This window comes from Diabrotica virgifera, chromosome 1 (assembly GCF_917563875.1).
Source record: "Diabrotica virgifera virgifera chromosome 1, PGI_DIABVI_V3a".
Taxonomy (NCBI): Eukaryota; Metazoa; Arthropoda; class Insecta; order Coleoptera; family Chrysomelidae; genus Diabrotica; species Diabrotica virgifera.
The window spans coordinates 279492503-279507629 of NC_065443.1; the positions used below are offsets into that span (position 1 = coordinate 279492503).

Here is a 15127-nt window from a genome sequence, read left to right on the forward strand (position 1 = left end):
GGCGTAACAACAAGTGTGGGAGAGACTGATAAAGTGAAAGTAGGATTGCACCAAGGCTCGGTGCTTATTCCTTATTTATTCTCATTAGTTTTGGATAAAATAATAGCGAAACTACAGGGTACTTTTCCGGTTGCTTAAGGTATGATAATGTTTTAGTATTAGTAGTAAATGGCAAAAACTGAAAAAAGGATTAAAACAGAATGTTATATATTTGGAATGTTCATTTAAAAATAGAATCACTACAAATAAAATGGTATCTTCGGCCAATGAAATGATTGTGAAAAGTAATCATTTTAAGTACCTAGGATCGGTATCATAGAGTAGTAAAGTAGTAAGGGGATAGATGGAGATGCATGCAGTAGAATTAGGTTTAGATGGATGAAGTGGAAGGAAGCAAATGGTATGTTGTGTGACAGAAAAGGTGCAATGAAGCTGAAGGGGAAATTCTATAAAGTAGACATAAGACCGACTATGATATACAGAACTGAATATTGGACAGTTAACAGAAAGAGGAACACCGAATCATGTGGTGGAAATGACAATAGGCCAATTTTGGTAGACCAAAACTGGAATAATGAAGTTCATGAGGATCCAAAAAAAATTGATGCAAAAATCTAGTAACGGTTGTCGATCGATAGGACAAACTGAATGACGAAGAAGATTTGGAAAGGTAGGGGCTATATTTTTGAACAGTAGCATCAGTGTTGAATATGATATAGGAGATGAGTCAACTCTACCATAAAAATAATTTTTAAATGATACCACGCATTAGTCGCATCCATTCCCGCTACACCCTTGTTTATTTATGCTGGCCTTATTATACGTAAAATTATCATAAAATCTACTAAACATAATATTTAGACCTCTAAGATGAAATTTACGCTTTATATATTTATAAAAGAAAACTATGTAAAATTTGATAAGAAACTATTAACAAAAAATAGTCTGCTTAACTTTCCCCTACATAGTTAATACTAAATAAATTCAGTTAAGATATAAACATGATAATAATTGCATAAAGTCAGCTTATGTTATACGTATAATAAAAAAAAGTTCTGCAGATAAGACTAAGAAATATAAATAATAAGTATAAAAAGTTTTTGAACGTGCGGTTGATTACTGTGTGCAATTTCTATTCAAAGTATAATAAGAATGTCTAAATCTGTGCAAAATCTTGTCTGTGTTAACGATTATGAAGAATACGCAAGAAATAACTTATCCCATATGTATTTCGAATACTATCATGGAGGCGCTGGAGAAGAAAAGACTTTGGAATGGAATAAAACAGGTTTTAACAAGTATGAGATTTAATTTTAATTTTTTCTACGAGCGTGCAAAAATGTCTACTTTCGCGCACGCATTTTAGTTTAGAAAGTTCCACTTTTCCGCACGCGTGTTACTTTTCCGCACGCGTGTTACTTTTCCGCACGCGGTTTTTACTTTTCCGCACGCGTGTTAATTTAGAGAATATGTTAATATGGCCTTAAAGTAATTATAATACATGCAATAAACTAATATTTAGATATTATTTACTAATTTATTTCAAATATATCTTATTGTGTTCCTGTTTTAATGAAATTAACGCGACAATTCGATGAAATAAAATTATTTTGACATAATATTCGAAAGTCAAATCGGTAGACAATAACAGTCGTTTTGAATCATCGTCATGGAAACCAAGATCGTCGTCATGCTAACTAATTATATTGAAAGTTTGGTTTTGACAACCTTGTCAAAGAATTAATTTGTGTATGTATTTTCATATTAATTAAATTAATTTTGGTAATTTTTTAAAGACTCTTAGAAAAAATATTGTTCCTAACTCTTGCAGAAAGTCTCTTTTCCGCACTCGACTGCTTGCCAAACTCCCGCTTCGCGTCGTTCGGCAAACTGCAGTCGCGTGCGGAAAAGAGTGACTTTCTGCACTTGTTAGGAAAATAACTATTACAGGATATCAAACACAATGTACGAAATTATAACTGTAGATATATTTATGTTTCATCATCATTATCATTTTCTTTGCCTTTAACCCTTTGTGGGGTCGGCTTCTCTAATTATATTTCTTCATAAGTTTCTATCTTGGCTCATATTAGTGCGGCAGATTCGTGCAAATATTATAAGAATTGTGCATTTAATGATAGAAGCATATAATTTGGACCACATATACTACACATATAAAGCTTAAAAACTAGATAGGAGGCCATCTTAGATTTTGCCTTTTACAAAAATGGCGGGGATTCAAAATGGCGACTATACATATGTGACTAAAAGCACGATAACTTTTGAACGAGACTTCAGATTTCAACCAAATTTGGTATATAGGTTCTTTTTTTGATGTATAAGATCGAGTTCTTGAACCGGAAGAATTGCTTTACCAGAAGTTGTGTTTTTCCTGGTTTTTATGTAAAAATATGTTGTTTTTCTTTCAATTATTTCACCCTGTAGGTATTAATTGTTCAAATAGTTAATACGGCCATTAAAAAGAGCGTAAAAATATTTTCTAGGAAATATTTTGAACTTTTTAGTTATGATGATTACCATTTAATAAATGTATAACGTATCTTCACATGTACATATATGTGCGGCAGATTCGTGCAAATATTAAAGAATTATGGTGTGCATTTACTGGTAGGAGCATATAATTTGGACCACATATACTACACATATGGAGGTTCAAATTTAGATACGAGGCCATCTCAGTTTTTGTTCCTTGTACAAAAATGGCGGCATTCAAAATGGCGACTATACATATGTGACTAATAGCATGATAACTTTTGAACGAGATGTCAGATTTCAACCAAATTTGGTATGTAGGTTCTTTTTTTGATGAATAATATCGAGGTCTTAAACCGAAAGAATCGGTTTACCAAAATTTGTGTTTTTACTGTTTTTTTTTATGTAAAAATATGTTGTTTCTTTTTCAATTCTTTCACCCTGTATATATTAATTTTTCAAAAAGGTGATACCGGCGTTGAAAAGGGCGTAAAAATATTTTTTAGGAAATATTTTGAACTCTTTAGTTATATTAATTACCATTTAATACATACATAACGTATCTTCACATGTAGGTACCTATGTGCGACAGATTCGTGCAAATAATAATACATACTAGAATTATTGTACATTTAATGGTAGAAGAATAAATTTGGACCACACATACTACACATACAAAGATTCAAATTCAGATATGAGGCCATCTCAGATTTAGTCTTTTACAAAAATGGCGGGCATTCAAAATGAATCTGCCGCCAATAGGTACAGGTGAACATACGTTATGCATTTATTAAATGGTAATTAACACAACTGAAAAGTTCAAAATATTTCCTAAAAAATATTATTACACTCTTTTTAATGGCGTTATTAACTTTTTGAAAAATTGATATATACAGGGTGAAAGAATTGAAAAAAAAAACAGCATATTTTTAGATAAAAACTAGGAAAACCACAACTTCTGGTAAACCGATTCCTCCGGTTCAAGACCTCGATCTTATACATCAAAAAAAGAACCTATGTACCAAATTTGGTTGAAATCTGAAGTCTGGTTCAAAAGTTATCGTGCTATTAGTCACAATGTATAGTCGCCATTTTGAATCCCCGCCATTTTTGTAAAAGGCAAAATCTGAGATGGCCTCATATCTAAATTTGAACCTTTATATGTACAGTATATGTGGTCCAAATTATGTACTTCTATCGTTAAATGCACAATTGTTTCACATATCGGCTGCACTAATATGAATTTCATAATTCCGTGCCATCTTTTTTCTAGTATCTAGGTTAATAGTTTAGGCGCCAAATAGAGGTCACCGTGTCATTTTCAATTCTGATGGACAAACTCAACGGTTTCTTATGTATTTTTGGCTGCTGATTACGAATTTCGAGTGGGGATTTCGATCCGAGTGGTCAAAAAATTGTTATAAACAATTCAATTGTTTATAAATTGTTTATAAGGCTCTGGCTCATAAACTAAAAAAGATACAAAAAAATGTTTCAAATAAAATTTGTTACATAATAAAAAACGAAGAAACCACCGTTTACTAAACTTAAATCCGACAATTATAACTCAAGATATTGTAAAATAAGTGCACAATGCAAATTGCAAATTGCAAAATAAGTATTTTTTGAAGCTTTATCGATCGTAACTCGGCTCCTACGCATGTAAATGAGCCTTATAAGGTGTCCTTTTAAAGCTTAATTAAGAGGCTTCCAAACAAAGTTTGTTAAATTATTTGATCTTCATTTGTTTTAAAGTTATACCCGTTTGAAGTTATAATTTTCTTAAAAATATTGTACATTCATTTGTTTATAAGGGTTTCAAGCAAATTTGAGCAATAAACATTTACACTTTAATTAACAATAATGATAGAAAAACTCAAAAGGAACAATTTGAGCTTATGAAACTGTTCGTAAGTTTATTTTTGGCTAAGATGTCGATATTTTAATGGCGCGCTATGAGGCGCAAAATTGGCTCACAGCGTAAAGGTTCACGCGCTAAGATCTCGATGCAAATTATAATTTCTATGTATATATACGTTATCTTCATTTTTCATTTTTGAAGATCCTAATAAAATTTTATCTTATACTTCTTATAATTAAATCATCATACTGTATCTCGTATCACCTTTCATTCTATTTAATTTGTCTTCTATTTTTTTGTGCTAAATGAGAAAAAAAACTCATTAAAAACTAATATTTCAGAAATATAACTAAAAAGTGAGTTGATATTATTTATTATTACTATTTTTACAAACATTTTCTTTCATACATCTGCATCGAGATATACAGGGAATCTCAGCTCTTTTACATCTGCATAAATTCTTCGAGTAATTTTTACAGACACATGGTGGTACTAAATCTGATTTTGAAGGCATTAAAATTAAAACTTTTTGGGCTTCAGAGTTTCATTATCTATAAGATATCCATATACAAGTGGATCAAGTTCTTTTGCAGAATCTTCGAGGCACGTTAATTGTGTGTACACCACATAAAATGCTCGTTTTATATGTAAGTGGATTGAGTTTGATGTTGGTGGCATATCTTTAACAAGAGGAATGCCTCCTTCAACAAGAGAAAACAAGAGAAAAATCTTTATGAATATTTGCTGTTTCAATTATACGTGCACAACCGTTCTCAGTAGAAGACACTTTGATGTTGATATTTTTTTGACATATAATACATAATTTATTATTAACTAAATTATTCATTATTGCAACGAATCAATATCACATTACACTATTAAGAGACAATGACTTTGTTGTAACAAATAGACAGAATTGACAGTAGTATATTATATTATTGTAGACATTGATAGACATATTAAGAATAGTCAAGGCTTCCTGAGCAAAATAGTGTAACACGAGAGCAGTCGATCGGTATATTTACCATGATATTTATTACTTGACTGTGAGTTGATCTTGAGCCTCAGAGCGTGCTATTATATTATCAATATCTTGGCCAAAAAAAACCTACGAACACTTTCCTAAACTCAAAATACACCTTCTTAGTTTTTCTATTATTAGTTTTAATTAAAGTATAAATGTTTATTGCTCAAATTTACTAAAAACCCTTATACAAAAATTAATGTACAAATTATTTAAGAAAATTATAACTTCAAACGAGTATAACTTTAGAACAAATGAAGATAAAGTAATTTCACAACTTTGTTTGGAAGTCTATTAATTAAGCTTTAAAATGAGACTATGAAAAGCTCATTTTACTGCGTAGAAGCCAAGTTACGATCGATAGAGCAGCGAAAAATACTTAATTGACTGTAAGCCGATCTTCCGCCTCATAGCGCGCCATTAAAATATCGACATCTTGGCCAAAAATAAACTTATGAACATTTTCAGAACCTCAAATTGTTCCTTTTGAGTTTTTCTATCATTATTGTTCATTAAAGTATAAATGTTTTAGCTCAAATTTGCTTGAAACCCTTATAAACAAATGAATGTACAATATTTTTAAGAAAATTGTAATTTCAAACGGGTATAACTTTAAAACAAATGAAGATCAAGTAATTTAACAAACTTTGTTTGGAAGTCTGTTAATTAAGCTTTAAAACGACACCTTCTAAGGCTCATTTTCATGCGTAGAAGCCGAGTTACGATCGATAAAGCTTCGAAAAATACTTATTTTGCAATTTCCAATTTGCATTGTGCACTAATTTTACAATATCTTGAGTTCTAATTGTTAGATTTGAGTTTAGTAAACGGTTGTTTTTTCGTTTTTTATTAAGGAACAAATTTTATTTGAAACATTTTTTATCTCTTTTAGTTAATGAGCTAGAGCCTTATAAACAATTTATAAACAATTAAATTGTTTATAACAATTTTTTGACCACTCGGATCGAATTCCCCCCTCGAAATTCGTAATCAGCAGCCAAAAATCCATAAGAAACCGTTGAGTTTGTCCATCAGAATTGAATATGACACGGTGACCTCTATTTGGCGCCTAGACTATAAGGAGAAAATGTGGTCAATAGTGGATCGAGCCATACGAAATCTTGCTTGTTCGTCTACTTCAGAATCTAAATAATCTTTCTCGATTCGATTCTTCAAAACATTTCCATTTATTCTACTCATAGATCCGATTATAGCTATTCCTTGGAATTTTCACAATTTATTGTATCACCCATTTTATGTATGGTACTGAGATATGATGTTTTCCATTATATAGGGATTTGGTTTGTGTTTATGCATTCTTGAAATAGTTGTCGAAGATGTTCGTACAATTCAAGATATTCAAAATAGATGTAAAAGTCATATTAAATATAGCCGAGTCCGAGTATTAATTAAACGCATTACGCACATAAAGTGACGAGCAAAAAAGAAGGGAAACATTGCGTCTTTGGTCTGGTCGACGCCGGGCCCCGGTAAAATGTACCGGCTGTACCGCCCTCTCGGCGGACCTGCTAAGCATCCTCATTTCCCCATGCGTTCGTGAATCCTCTTTCTTTTCTACTGCTCAACATTCAATTCCATATATCATAGACAGTCTGGTGGTTGTTTTATAAAATTTTACCTTTAGCTTCATTGGAATTTTTCTGTCACACAACTCACCAATCGCTTCCTTCCACTTCATCCATCCAACTCTAATTCTACTGCATGCATCTTCATCTATTTACTTATTACTCTGTAATATTAATCTTAGGTATTTAAAACTATTAATTTTCACGAATATTTCACCATCCAAAGATATCAGCTTATTTGCAATAACTCCATCTTTAAATGAACATTCCAAATACTTTATTTTTATTCTACTAAGTTTTAAACCTTTTTCCTCAATAGCTTGTCTCCACTGTTCCAGTTTTTGTTCGAAGTCGTATTTTTTAATTGTTTTATCACTTAATCTTAAAGAGTTACGTTTCGCCTTGCTCTTGTGCAGAATGAAAGCATGGACGTTAAAGGCCAGTTCCATTAACAAACTTGAAGTCTTTGAAATATGGTACCTGCGTCAAATGCTTAGAATATCATGGACGGACAGAGTCAGAAATGAGGAAGTACTAAGAAGAGCGGGCTTACAGGATAGGGAACTTTTTAATTATGTTAAAAGTAATAAGACTGCATACCTACTTAGGGCACATATTACGAGGAGAACTATACACTTTTCAGCAACTGATACTCGAAGGAAAGATAGAAGGTAAGAGGGGTCTGGAACGTAAAAAGATGTCATGGCTGTAAATGCTTCGCAATTTTTAGTACAATGATTGATTCGCAATTTACTGCTAAAAATAAAATTATTTAATCCTGACTAACTAACATCTCACCTGACAAGACAATGTACGATGGACGCCTACTCAGAAATGCACGGCACCTTAAGAATATTTTCTTCATCATGGCTATCTTGACTTTGTTTACCGCAGCGCGGAACAATTCAGTGGTTTGTGTTATACCACTTTCGTAAATTTTGAAGCCAGGAAATGCGTCTTCTTCCCGTTCCTCTTTTACCATTTACCTTCCCTTGGAGAATCAGTTGGAGAAGGCCGTAACGTTCTTGATTTCTCATTACATGTCCTAGATATTCTATTTTTGTTTTGTTTTGATGCTTATGAGAATCTGAGACAAGAATAAAGGTAGAACAGCTACGAGAATTGTCAACACGAGATCTATACCAGAGAAGACTGCAAAAAGTACTTGAAGAAAGTTGGAGGAAGATCAGAGATAATATTAAAATGGCAACAACGGAAGCACTTGGAGAACGTAAGATAAGTAAACATATACGAAGGAAAAGGAGAACAGTATGATTCTGTGAAGAAATAAAATTAAAATGCCAAGAAAAAAAGAAAATCTACCTAGAATACAAGTCCAAAAGAACGAGACAAACATATGAAGATTATAAAAGAGTACGAAATGAATTAAACTCAATAGTAAGAAGGAAGAAAACAGAACATTGGGAAGCATTTTCAAAAGTAATGGAGCACGACTTTTATGGGATGCAAAAGGAAATATGGAAAATGATAATAGGTCAAAGAGCAGAGATGAAAGAATTGATAGAAGTAAAACATATTGATACAGATACATGGACAACTTACCTAAAAAACCTCTATCAAAGAGCTAATCACGAAGAACTGGAAACACCAAGATTAGAATCGGATGAGCAAACAGAAATTAAAGAGGAATATATCAAGAACGCCTTAAAAAAGATGAAAAATCGAAAAGTTCCTGGGAAAGATAGAATAGCTAATGAACTTTTAAAATACGGAGGAGATAGACTTTACAAAGAACTGAATATCCTTATAAGTAAAATAATAAATACAGGAAGAATTCCAGAAGAATGGAGAGCCACTCAAATGATAGCGTTATTAAGGAAAAGTGATAGGGCAGACTCCAGTAACTATAGAGGGATAAATTTACTGAGCACTAGACTGAAACTCACAACAAAAATACTTATGGAGAAAATAATGGCGTGCATAAATATATCGGATGAACAACAAGGATTTAGAAGTAGAAGATCCTGTAACGATGCAGTTTTTGTGATAAGGCAAATAGCGGAGAAATCATTAGAATATAACAAACCAGCCTTTTTCTGTTTCATAGACCTAGAGAAAGTGTTTGATAGAATCCAATTAAAAGATGTGATACACCTACTATATGACAAAAATTTACCACTGGATATCATAAAACTGATAGAAAACATTAAGAAATAGAATAGAAATGAAAGTCAATGGAATAATAACAGAACCCATAGAAACAAACACAGGAATCAGGCAAGGAGATTCACTAAGCCCTCTACTGTTTAACATAATGTTGGATGCAATAATAAAACAAGTGAAGAAAAAAAGAGGGTACAAAATGGGCAATAGAGAGATAAAAATACTCTGTTACGCTGATGACACCGTGTTTGATGACTTCGAGTGCGAAGACGACCTACAAAGATTATTGCACGAATTCAACATTAACGCAAAAGAAATGAATATGAAAATATCAGCCCAAAAAACAAAAAGCTTAGTAATTGCCAAAGAACCAATAAGGTGCAAAATGGAGTTAGACAATCAAATTATACAACAAGTAATGACTTTCAAATATCTGGGAATTAATCTATCAGCCGACAACAATATCGAAGAAGAGGTAAAAGACCAAATAATTAAAGCCAGTAGAACGGCCGGATGCCTAAACGACACAATTTGGAAAAACAAACACCTAAGATTGGAAACAAAGGCCCGAATATATAAGTCAGTTATTAGGCCAGTTATGACTTACACGGTCGAAACAAGACCAGATACAAGCAAAACACGAAGACATCTGGAAACCAACGAAATGAAGATCTTAAGAAGGATTGCTGGAAAAGGACTACAGGATAGGGTAAGAAGTGAGGAAATCAGACGCATATGTGGGGTAGACAATATAAATACCTGGGTAAAGAACAGAAAAGAAGGTCACCCTTAGGCAGGAGAAGTATAGGACGCCCAAGGAAAAGATGGAATGACAACTTAGGGGCAGAATTAAAGGCACCGTTGAAGAAAAACACTCAGTACTGCCTATATAAAAGAAGAAGAAGAAGAGAATTTCACACTCTTTCCCATTCTACGCAGGACTTCCACATTAGTAATTCGGTCAATCCAGGATATACGTAAGATGCGCCTATAACACCACATTTCGAAAGCTTCGAACCAATTTATAGATGCAGCAGTTAGTGTCCACGCTTCCATTCCGTAGAGCAGAACTGTGAACATGTAGCATTTCAACAAACGGTATTTTTTTTAAAGATATGTTCCGACTGTTGAAAATGGGTCTCATTCTAACGTATGCTGCTTTCGCTTTTATTATTTGCTGTTTAATTTCTGTTGAGTGGTCCCATTGGCTATTTAAATTCGTGCCCAGATATGTATACATATTGCTCAACTCTTTTGATATTTTGTTGGTTTATTGTAAATTGAGCGTTTAGTATTGGTTTTTTACTAATTACCATAAATTTGGTCTTCTTTATGTTAACAGCTAGTCCATATTGGTTGCTTTATACTCCAGGAAATAAGCTAGAAATAGACCATGTTCGGGACATTCAAAGATCCAGGTAGCTGACTACTTTTTTAGTTATTGTATACCTATAGAAAGAAAACCTACCTGTTTCCTGCATAGAGTTCGCGTCCGTTTTTTAATTGTTAACAATTTAGTGCAAAAATCGCGATTAATTCGATTTTTGCACCCCATTCAAAAGCTAAATAGTTGACATAAAATTACAAAATTTAATTTTTTACAACACTGAAAAACCTTCAAAATGCCTATTTTTTAAATTAAAAAGTTAATTTGTTGCTACGCAAACTGCAAAATAAGTGATAATCGTTATTTGTTAATAACTTTTTCTAAAACTAGCTTATAACTTTAGTGTTTCACCCAAAATTGGGTATTGGGGTACTTAACAAACCCTCAAAATTTGAAACGAATCCATTAATTAGTTTAAGAGTTATTCTAATTGTTTATCCCAGAGATCTTTATTTTGCAATAACATAAGACAGAAAATAATGAAGATAGGGCAATTCTGCGTATGACAAATAAAAGTAGAAAACTGATTCTATCAATATGTACTAAAAAACCATAAAAATTATCTAATATAGTCAAAAATCCTAATGCCAAATTTGTGAAATTTTGTAGTTTAAAAATATTTAGAATAACGTTAAAAATATTGTCCGTAGAAAAAGTCGTTTTACATATTAGAAAAGCTGGTATTTTACACGAATTTTTAAAAATGCAGTTCAATTGGTGACTAGTCGTGGTAAGTGAAGGGGGAGCTGGGAGCCGACAAATGCACGAGTTCAAAAACTAAAAAAAGCAACTTAAAACTACTATCATTTTCTATATCTCGGGATCTACTGAATATATTTTGATCGTTCTTTTTTTAATCTGTATGTAATTGTTCTGTACATTACAAATATGCAATTTGTCTAGACATTTATTAATTAATAAACAGTCTAATTTGTTTAAACAATTTTTGAAAAAATAATTTTTTCCCAAAATCCATGATTTTAATCATACTACCCCTATTAATCATAGAAAAAGTTAAGGTATACTTTAATAAATAAATTATCTTCAATAAATAATTATCTAATAAAAATCATTTATTTATTAAAGTGTACTTTAACTTTTTCTGTGATCATTAATGATACTATGATTAAAAAAATAGATTTTTGTAAAAAAATATTTTTTCAAGAATTGTTTAAACAAATTAGACTGTTTATTAATTAATAAATTTATAAACAAATTGCTTATTTGTAATACACGTAAAAATTACATACCAATTAAAAAAAGAAAGATCAAAATCCATTGAGTTGATCCGGAGATACAGCAAATTATATTCGTTTGAAATTGCTTTTTCAGTATTTTAACTCGCTGGATTTGTAGGTTCCTCCTAGTAATCGTTTGCACTACATTTTTGAAAAATCGTAGAGGGTGCTGTAAAGGTATAATGTTTGTGCAAATTTTTTAAGAAAAAATACAAATCCCATTCTTTAAAATGGCATTAATGAGATTCCTTAATTATTATAAACAAATTAGATGTGAATTAAAAAAAAACATATGGCTAACTTTGTCCCAAATGAGCCCAGGCTAATTTTTTTTATTTGAAAATTTGTGTTAAAATAATATCTTTTCGAATATTATATAAAAGATTGTTTCTACGGACAATATTTTGAAAGTTATTCTAAATGTTTATAAACTACAAAATTTTAAAAAATTTTCATTATAATTTTTGACTATGTTAATTATTTTTTTATCTTTTTTTTAATACATTTTGATATTATCACTCTTCTACGTTCATTTGGCATACTCAGAATTGCTCTATATTCATTATTTTCTGTCTTATCTTATTGCAAAATAAAGGTCTCTTGGATAAACAAATAGAATAACTCTTAAACTAATTAATAGATCGGTCTCAAATTTTGAGGGTTTGTTAAGTACCCCAATATCCAACTTGGGTGAAACACTACAGTTCGAAGGTAGTTTTAGTAAAAGTTATTAACAAATAACGATTTTCAATTATTTTGCAGTTTGCGTAGCAACAAATTAAATTTTTAACTTTCAAAAATCGGTATTTTGAAGGTTTTTCAATGTTCTAAAAAACTGAATTTTGTAATTTTATGTCAACTATCTAGTTTTTGAATAGAGTGCAAAAAATCGAAAAAATCGCGATTTTTGCACTAAATTGTTAATCATTAAAAAACGGACGCGAACTCTAGGCAGGAAACAGGTAGGTTTTGTTCCTATAGGTCTACAATAACTAAAAAAAGTAGTCAGCTACCTGGATCTTTGAGTGTCCCGAGAAAATGCTTATTACCCTGGACTACTATTCCAGTGGCGGCTGGTCCTATGAGGCAGGTGAGGCAGTGCCTCACCAGTCTATCAATCCACTAATTACGTTATTTCTTTATCCCATAATCAATTTATTAAATACAATTTAACTTTTTGAAATTTGTTAAATAGCTTTATTTTTATGATACAAAATAAAAATAGATACGGCCCTGGAGAGGCAAGCCTTGGCCAGCCGGCATCGGTTCTATGTCTAGCTTACGGTTTCGTAAAGGGACTAGACCGACCAGCAACAAAATTCAAACAATTTCGAACGGCGGCGATTAAATATCCTGCCTGAGGCATGCTTCTCTAGTGTAAAATACGATATATTAAGCGTATAGGGTCGAACTGCACCGATCTGTTTAATGGATAAAAATTATTGGATGTGTAATTTAGTATGCTAACAATTATAAAATGCAAAAAAGCAAGAGGTGTCCGATCTAATTTTCTTCAAACTATAATGAATAATAATTATTTAATTATTAAAAAATGACTTTCTATAAATTAAAAAACATTCCGACCCAGGCAGATATTATTTTAGATTTTTTGGATCATTCTAAACAAAAAACGTCGTCTTTTTTAATTTTTCTCTTAAGTTGATCGTTTTAGAGTTAATAATTTAAAACTGAAAAAAGATCGAAAGATGACGATTTTCAACGCTCGAAAACAAGAAAAAAATATCATTTTTGAAAATACAAAGTACCTAAATTCAAGTTAAACATTAGTCTATCAGTTCTTGATAAGTATTTTGGAGTTATTTCATTTTAAAGCATTGGTTTTAGTTGTTAATGCAGCCCGATCGCCCGTCTTCCTATAAGGAACCTTCCTCATTCATCATCCAGCCTCAAAAGTCCACTGCTGAACATAGGCCTCCTCCCCTCGTTTCCAACCCCATCTATCCTGCGCCGCCCTCATCCAGTTTTTATTTACCTTTCTTAAGTCGTCAGTCCATCTTGTAGGCGGTCGACCGACGCTTCTCTTGTCTTCTCTTGGCCTCCATTCCAATAACCTCTTCGTCCATCGCCCATCTGTAATTCTGGCTACGTGTCCTGCCCATCTCCACTTCAACCTGGCTATCCTCTCGATGACGTCAGTCACCTTTGTTCTTCTCCTGATTTCTTCGTTTCTGATTTTGTCTCGCAGAGTTATTCCTAGCATCATTGACCGCTCCATTCTTCTCTGCGTGACTCTTAGTTTGGTAGCCGAGGCTTTAGTTAAGGTAAGTGTTTCTGATCCGTACGTCAAGACTGGGAGGACGCACTGATCGAATACCTTTCTCTTTAGACATGTGGGTAACTCACTTTTAAAAGTTTCTCTCAGTTTTCCAAATGCTGCCCACCCAAGACCGATTCTTCTCTTCAGCTCATGAGTCTGGTTATCCCTGCCTATCGTAATTTCATGTCCCAGGTATTTATATCTATCTACGAGTTCTATTTCCTTCCCACCAATACTGATGTTCTGGTTGGGTACCAAATTTGTCATTATTTTTGTTTTTGAGATGTTTATATTTAAACCTACATTTTCTGTAGCTACAACGAATTCTTGTACCATCTCTCTTGCCATACCTAGATTCTCAGCTACTATGACTATATCATCGGCGAAACGTAAGTTGTTTAGGTATTCTCCATCTATTTTTATTCCCTTTGTCATCCAATCCAAACTCTTGAAAGCATGTTCTAAGACTGTATTAAAAAGTTTAGGTGACATTGGGTCTCCTTGTCTAACCCCCCGTTCTATTTTTATGCGATTACTGTTAGTATGTAATTTGACAGTGGTTGTTGCCTGTAAGTATATTTTGTGTAATTCCTCATTAACAATTTAAAAAATACATTTTAGAATAGAACATGGTAAACATTTTTACCGGGACCTGATATAAGAAGGTTTGAACTTGAATTTAGGTATTCGATGATTACAAAAATAATATTATTTACTCTTTATTTTGAGCCATGAAAATCGCCATCTTTCGTTCTTTATTCAGTTTTAAACTATTTATAACTTGAAAACGATCAAACGATCAACAAAATGAGATAGGCACCACTTGTACTTTATAAATATTAACATAACCTACTAAATTACATATAATATATGGATATTATCCAATAATTTTTATCCATTAAGCAGATCGGTGCAGTTCGATCTTATATCAGATCCTCTACTATTGCGTTTTTTCACGATAGATAGAGACTTTTTTCGCGATAATGATTTAGAACTGTGTATGCCGGTTTTTAGCTGCGTAGACACGATTGAGTAATATGGTAAAAATATCAATTGAAAAATCATTTATAAAAGCACAGGATGAGAACGCTTTTATAGACGAGGTAATAGATCATTTTTCAGAACAGAAGTCTCGC

At 32.2% G+C, this 15127-nt stretch overlaps 1 protein-coding gene across 2 annotated transcripts in view; it reads left to right on the plus strand.

Annotated features, from left to right (window-relative positions):
- Positions 1-1026: 1026 nt before the first annotated feature.
- The window catches only part of LOC126879107 (uncharacterized), a 45121-nt gene continuing 31020 nt past the window's right edge, over positions 1027-15127 (plus strand). For both annotated transcript variants that reach the window (XM_050642052.1, XM_050642053.1), the window contains exon 1: positions 1027-1298. In XM_050642052.1, the coding sequence (XP_050498009.1) occupies positions 1153-1298 (146 nt within the window). In that variant the 5' untranslated portion in view covers positions 1027-1152. The remainder of the gene's footprint in view (positions 1299-15127) is intronic.